We start from the raw sequence: 7,601 nt of genomic DNA, 5'->3' as shown, positions 1-7,601 counted from the left end.
TCTGGGAGGCATGCTGTAGTGCTCCCCGGCTTCTGACATGGACCACTGCAGGCATGTGGCTGTATTTCCAGAATCAAAAGTGAATATCTGTTCACTTGCATATTGGTTCAATCTACCCAGCTTAGACTAACCTGGGAAGATTGAATAGATTCAACCTTGGGCTTTTTGAGTGTCTGTACTTAGCCTAGTTGCTTTGGGTTAAATATGTACCAGGATCCTCCAAGAACACCGGGAGCCACACTGGGAAAATAGCTGAGAATGAAGCCAAGATCTAGAGCAAATGCCAGTGACTACATAGAATTGACTTTAATTGTTCCATGTTTGTGCCAGTTCACCCAACCGAGGTGCTTCACCCCCAGGGAGGAGGAGAACTGAGACCTCCCAAATTAGGTCTAGGACTAGATGCAACTGGCAGAGGAAACACACAGTTAAATAGAGGAACATGGAGAGTGACCTCTTTCCAGCATTTAATAGTCAGTTTGGGTCCCTGGTACAGGTGGCATTTAAAATCCAGGTGAGAGACCCATCCTGCAACTTGGCCTTGAGGTTTCTATGTCTTGGAAGCACATCATGCATACATACAAAACCCTTGTCCCTCACAAATCCAAGAAAGAAAATGCTTTCCCCTTCTCAAGCTGCTATTCTGTGGAGGCCAAGTTAACCTTGTTTCTATTTTCTTGAAGGCCACACTCCACTCCACTGTGCCGTTCTGTCCCACAATTCCCTGCTCCGCGAGCAGCGCTGCCACTTCATGATAACAGAGGACCAGAAAAAAGAACTCCAGCACCAGATGGGGGAGGTGCAATTGTGCATCCATCTTCTGGTGCACATGGGAGCATCCATCTACAGTCGGGTATGCAGGGAATGCCTTTGCTTTGTGGGACTTCATTGGTATCACGTTGTAATGTAACGGCAGCATTGGCAAAACCGAGAGACATCTCCAAAACAGGACTTCAAGCCTACGGAGTAACATTTGTCTGCTCCAGACACTAGACTCTGCACCTTAAGTTCTTACTGGAGCAGGAGGAAAAAATGTCAGTGAGAAAAGGAAATAAAATATTTGCAAGAACAGTGACCTGTTTTTCAGCACTCTCTAGCTTACACCTGGGAAGCTTAAAATCAGCGGGAGAGGTGGAGCAGAGTGAGATGGTTACGGGAAGCTCTGAAGCCAATAAGCTGCAATGCAGCTGCAGTCTGATTAGCTTTTCCGTTGGACAGATTTCAGAGTGATACAGTATGCGACGCATCTAATTGCTGTTCTGCCTTTCATAAACTATAAAATATTCCTATTCTATTTATACTAAGGGCAGAGTGGTGTGTGCTTTATCATAAATAATCTGAGCAGGACAATAGCAGTGAGCTCAGGTCACAGAAATTAGAGCAGGGCTATGTTGTCGGTATATTACCAAGTGGAGCCATGAGCGCCACTCTCTTTCAACTCCCGACTCCTTTCCTAAAGCTTTGTGTTGTGCTGTTTTATTTTTTAACAGGATGTTAAAAGCAACAAGACGGTCCTTCATTACACAGTACAGGATGGGAATGTCTCTCTGCTCAAATATTTCTTAGAACTCAATGCTTTCAAGTCCAAGGAATTTGTCAACAGTAAGGTGAGTTAGAAAATCTTGTGACACAAACCAAGATGACCAGGATTTTAAATTTAAAATCAGTATCACAACTGGATTCCCTGTTGGAAATTACTGTATGCAGACATAGCAGACTATCCAAACTAAACAGCATATCAGCTCTTCCAAGCAATCTTGAACCCATGCGTTCTGCTCCTGTTTGTGGACCTCCTACCTGATATTATGGAGGAAGTTTAATGCAGAAGCCAGCTTTGGAGCTTTTCATCTTGACCACGTAGAAAGTCCTATCATTTCCAGAAAAAGAAACAATTATTTGGGACAAACAAAATGTTTCATTAGACCCCAAACAAATGTTTCATTAGACCCATTTGTTTTGAGGGTTTGTATTTCTTCTTTTAACTTTAAAGCCAAGTTTTACTAAACTTGCCTTCCCACCCTTGTTTCAGTGTGAAAAAGCAAAAAGGTTCATTTTTAAAATGCCAACACAGTAATGTTTCAACCTTTCTCTTTTTTTTTGTGGATAAAACTCTTGGCTGAATTTGATCCAAATTCATGCATGGTTTTGGTTGACCTGAACCTGCATTTCTCAGCAAGTAAATGATCCATTTGGAAAATTTCCCTCAACTCTGATGCTGAGTAGCCTTATCAAAATGCAGACACTTCTTATGATAAGTGATGCAGCGAGTGAGAAAGATAAGCAGGGAACGGGCAGTAGTTACTGGGTGAGGATTATGTGCAAGATTGTGTCACACTGCAAGTGGAGGAAACAGCTCTAAAATGGTGCAAAGTGCCTCTGCCTGTCCTGGTGTGACTATCAGAAACATGCACAATGTGTCCCTGCACATGACTATCAGGTTCATGCACAGCAGACCTCCTTGAAAACCAGCATTGTGCCTGGCATGCTGTGCCCAAGCAAGTTATGACATCCACTAGACCTAACCTTCCATCAGATACAGAACAATGCTGTCTCTTATATACCTAGTCTTCACCTTTTCTGGTCTATGTGGTCCACAGTTGCTATGAGCAAGCCTTGTGCTGGTCTCATCTCCTGAGCTTTAGCAGACAGTCTATTTTGTTGGGTCTTGAGTCATAATAGGAGGTAGCTGTCATGTTCCATATCATTGCCTAGTCTAAATGGGCAAAATATTGTTGGCTTCAGCATGGTTTTTCCTGTCTATCCCAGGTGATGCCTGGCACAATCAGTTAAGTGTATGCCTCTCAGCTTTTATACAGAATTCTTGTTTCTCCCTTTTGGCAAACACCCTCAGTCTTGCATGACTTCTCCTTCTCCAGTGCAACATTTCTCCACCTCGCACCACATCCCAAGTCTTCCCCTAAAATCAAAATGTCCCTGTTCCTCCCTTTAAATGGGAGGTTTGTCCATGTGCAATGTGCACTTGTCAGCATCCATCGCTGAGGAATGAGGAAGGAGTTATACGGCTAATGTCACAAAATTAACTTGTTATGCTACAGAGCAAGGGAGGAAGCATTAGAGATCACTGTTAGGATGGATGAGACCCTGGTGTGAATCAAAGAGCACTGCTGACACAGGCAGAGGATCCCATCTTACACACGCATGTACTCAACAGCAAAAATAGTGCTGCCCAGTCATGAGCATGCCAGAGTGACTTATCACTAGTGGGGTTTGCTTCTCAGTCTGAAACAAGATCTTGAGGAGGAATCTGCCTTATCTAATATCCTTAACAGTTCTCTACATGACTCAGCGTCCCAGAAGATTTGTATTCATTGCCATCAACCTGGTGAGGTCAACTTTGCCTTTCGCCCTGCAAATTTCTGTTTTGCCTTGTGTGCCTCAGGACAATTATCCTTATGTTCGTGGTCCTCATTCCTCCTTTATCTCTTAGGACCCATTATGCAGGCAAGAGCTTGTCCACTAGGGTCTGAGGTCTGATGCTATCTCCTGATTCTAATCTTTAGGCTCTTTTGACATTGATAGCATCACTTTGGAGTCTAATTGAACTGCAGTGTCTCCAGCAACCAGAAGGTCTCTGGATTGGGATCCCTTTGTGTATTAAGGAATTTGGAGCCAACCCCTGCCCCTCTTCTGCTCTGCTGCCTTTCCAGGGAGATGCAGCAGACTGGTCAACTGATTTTATTAATTTTTATGCAGCTCCATCACTCTGACCCACCACTGCTTCAGGCCTCCCTTGCTCTTTTTAAAGATCTAATGTGGGAGTTTAGAGGGTCCCATTTCTGCCTGGCTTTCTCCCGTTTCCCTGTAGCAGCTTGTCAAAGGAAATGTCCTTTTAATATTTACTAGCTATTGAGGTCAGGAGTAAGACATCCTGAGCAGATATTCAGGGATGTTATACTGAGTGCTTGATGAAAAGCCCAGTGAGATGAATGGGTTTGTTTTCTGAGGCTGTCCCTCAAGCCTACATAAGCACTTGACCTGGTAGATAGGAAGGGGTCAGAGACACACAAGGAGCAGGTTCTGGATTATGGATGGAGTTTGTTGTCAGGTTTTAACTCGATTTTTTTGCTGGCATCTTGTGACGATGTTGAAGTCATGCCTGTGTCTGCAGGGCCATACTTCCCCGGGATATTGAGTAAAAGCTGGCAGTTGAGATGCTGTCTTTTGGCTGGCCTGTCTCGCAACCTGCCGGCTTGTGGGCATTCAGCTGTCTCTTGCAGTACAGAAAAGATCCACTCTAGCTCCAGCTGAAGTCCATAGAAAGGTTCCAATGAAAGCTAGATCAGATCTTATAAGGGTCAGGTTGTTTGTTTAATTCTTGCTTCCTGGAGATATCACTGGATCTGCCCATAGACTGCTATCAAAGACACAGCAGGCAAGCACAGATGTTTCATTTTTAATGAGAAGCCATATAAATAGCTAAGCAACCGTCACTGTGTTTTATAGAAAGGTTAAGTTGACACAGTAGATTTGCTTGTAAAAATACCTTTCATTGGAAGTTGTTTTCCTAAGACAAGCTTGTAACAGTTTCAGATTTATTTGCTATTTCATTGTGCATTTTAAAATATCTTTTGCCTCACTCACGTACCTGATATAGAAATACTTTGATATTTTTTTTATCAACTCATACTGAAATCGGTTACACCTTTCAACTATGAAGCTTTACGCTTGAGCTCATGACACTGTTGACCAATCATCACTGTAAAGCAATTAAGTATTATTATTTTATTAGTAGCATGTCAATGGACAAATAAAAAAGGCAATTAATATGAATGAAAAAAGCAGCAGAGCAGCATCTATCAATTGTAAAACTATGTAGCTGGTAAAAGTCACGATAAAGTTCATAGAGTCTCATAAATAATGCCTTGTCACGTATTTATTTTATTAATTATTTCTCATCACACTCTTAACTCTTCTAGCTATGCATAGCTACAGATGTTAGTACCGTCCTCTACTTGAAACTCAAGTACATTCCCGCGCCACCTAGCGACCTGGCAAGGAATTAGATTGTATTTTAAGAACGTATATGATGATGAACAAAGGACCGGATTCCAGAAGGCACTTAAGCCTCTATTTAACTTTAAGCATGTGCTTAGTTAGGGTAGAAGCTAAACTCATATACCTGCTTTAGGTCTCTCCTGAATAAGGATGCTTTCCACAACTGGAATGCTGGGCACAACATTTTCCCCCTAAAATAGCCATGGACAGCTGCATGTAGTGCATCCACATAGCGCCACATTTTAGCATACGTAGGTTTAACCTAGTTTCTTCACATTTGACTTTTTCATGGTCATCAAACACTAAATACTCTCTAAGTGGCCTCTCTTTCTAAACTACTGATACGGCCTATGCCACATAGCCTGCAAACCTCTGCAAAATCAAATCTTTCTGTCTGGGAACTCTGATTGTTGGGTTGTTCATTTGCACACAAAGCTTAAAGCATCAAACCCCTCAGTCAACTGTACTGTTTCAGAATCACTGCTACCCCAGATCTAGAGCAATCCCATTGTGCCATGGCAGTCAGATTAGGCAGGATACCCTAGAGCTGCCAGTCTCTTTCAGCCTTCTCATCTCTACCTTGACAATTCTCCATGTTATAAACCCAGAGTAGGGAAGGGAGTGGTGCGCTTTATCCCTGGCCCTGACTGTAAGATGTGCCCCTAGGCTCACGGGAACACAGCGTTGCACATGGCAGCTGCCCTTCATCGTGACAAAAACCAGGAAGAAATTGTCAAGCTGCTCCTGGACCACGGGGCAGATCCAAGCATCAGAAACTTGGACAATGACCAGGCAATTCACATGGCGCCGGCAGGAAAGGCTGGGGATCGGGTAAGCATTGCATTCCGTGTGTAGTGTATATGTGTTAAACAGATATCATTTCTCTGTAAATATATGTATCTCTGGGGAGGTAGTGAGGATGAAATAGGCCAAAATTTCCCTTTTGCTCCAGTGCATTTCACTCCACTTGTACTCCATTCAGGGCAGAGTTTCTGTTAGGCTCCTACTGCAGTTGCCATCGCTATTGTAAGTCTTAAGGCCCAGATTGTAAGGGCATCATTGGTTTTTGACTGTGTCGGTTTTCGGGGGGAGGCAGCTTGAAGCCCTCAACAGGGGCCAGATTTTGGAAGATGCCGAGTGACTCCTCTCCGCAAGGGCAGGTCCCTAGAGGTGTTGTCAGTGGGGACCCAAAATTACTAGTCACTTTAGAAAAATCTTGGCCCAAATCTGGCATTCCAGGGGGGTTCCCAGCCTCCTTTCCCCCCTGCTCTAAGCAGCAGCACAGAAGAGAGAGTGTCGCTGCTCAACAAAAATAAGGAGAAATTCCTAGCTCTAGTTCTGCTATGATTGCTCCTGGTCAGAGTGAAGAAGATCTAGAACAGCTCTCCAAAGCAAGTGGCAAAGCCAGAGCCTGCTGAAGGTGATAGGAGTAATTCCCAAAGCAATGTCTTCTCCTAAACACACATACAATCCCCTCTGCATCAGCAGGGAGCAAAAAGAGGCCCCATTACAGCAAAATTCTGCTAGGATCGTGTAAAAGTATGTGCAGACAAAGTCACATCTGTCCTTTGGTAGCTTCAAAAGCAAGGAACACAATGCAGGGACTAACTGGTGCTCTGAGGAAGGCTGAGAAATGTCAGCACCTGGCTCTTCTGCAAGCGAAAGATTTAGTCTTTGCAGGCCTGTGAGAGGCTACCAGAGCCCAGTGTAATCTGTATGGGACTGTATGCGCCACGTACACGACCACATATGATTTCCACGATTCTGTTCTATTCTATTATTTGTTCATGTGTTTTGCAGGTCAGGCATTTGCTGAAGAAAGGCCGGGTCACATCAACACTTTCATCCTGCCGTCGAAATGCCCGATGCTAGATGGCCTGCAACTTTGGAGGGAGTATTTTGTGTTGTCTTTGTGATCATGCTGCCCGTCTTGCAGAGTCCGTGCTAGTAATTAACCACTGAAACAGCTCATCCTGTGGCCTGATGGTTTTCTTAGTCCAGGGAGCCTTTAAATGGAGACTTGAATGGCTTTGTAGAAGAGGCGCTCTAGTCTGTCCATAAGTTGTGGAGCTCTACACAGGCACTTCAGGGTGAAATTCAATGGCTTGTTTTGAGGGAGCTCAGACCCCTCTGCCTTTAAAATCTATGAAGAAGGAAAAGCTACGACTTCAGCTCTGAGAGCAAGTGTGCCACAGGCAAGTGGGTCAAGCTCATCTCTGTATTTCAGAACCTCTGAACCGAAGGCGTCTGAAGGGAAGGTTCGCCAGGTTGTCTTGCCGCACTGGGCCTGGGAGTGTGGTGCCAGTGCGGTGTTGTCAATGGTCAGCACACACATGGATCTGGCTTCTTGCTCTAAGAAGGGAAAGCAGGAGCTCATGGAGCCAGGTCCCAACTAGCATGATTTGAATAGCTCCACTGCTGTCCACACTGCTGCTCTGATTTAGCTCCGCTGAAGATCTGGCTCAGGAGCTGTATTTAGGATTTCAGTAACTAGAATTCGTCACTAGATTCTGTATATAAAACGACCAGGCCTGGCTGATCATATGGCCATATCCTAGGCAAATCTGCAATGACTGGTGGGACAC

The 7,601-nt window shown here is 44.3% G+C and overlaps 1 protein-coding gene across 1 annotated transcript in view; it reads left to right on the top strand.

Annotated features, from left to right (window-relative positions):
• Nucleotides 1-7,584, top strand: part of NFKBID (NFKB inhibitor delta) — an 11,713-nt gene extending 4,129 nt beyond the window's left edge. The window contains exons 4-7 of the mRNA XM_019508719.1: nt 684-853; nt 1,491-1,607; nt 5,683-5,847; nt 6,817-7,584. Of these exons, the coding sequence (XP_019364264.1) occupies nt 684-853; nt 1,491-1,607; nt 5,683-5,847; nt 6,817-6,888 (524 nt within the window). The 3' untranslated portion in view covers nt 6,889-7,584. The remainder of the gene's footprint in view (nt 1-683; nt 854-1,490; nt 1,608-5,682; nt 5,848-6,816) is intronic.
• Nucleotides 7,585-7,601: the final 17 nt, after the last annotated feature.

Source organism: Gavialis gangeticus, unplaced genomic scaffold, assembly GCF_001723915.1.
Source record: "Gavialis gangeticus isolate Ggan-Ray unplaced genomic scaffold, GavGan_comp1, whole genome shotgun sequence".
NCBI lineage: Eukaryota > Metazoa > Chordata > Crocodylia > Gavialidae > Gavialis > Gavialis gangeticus.
The sequence above is the reverse complement of the archived record's forward strand: the minus strand, read 5'-3'. Positions and strand labels throughout refer to the sequence as shown.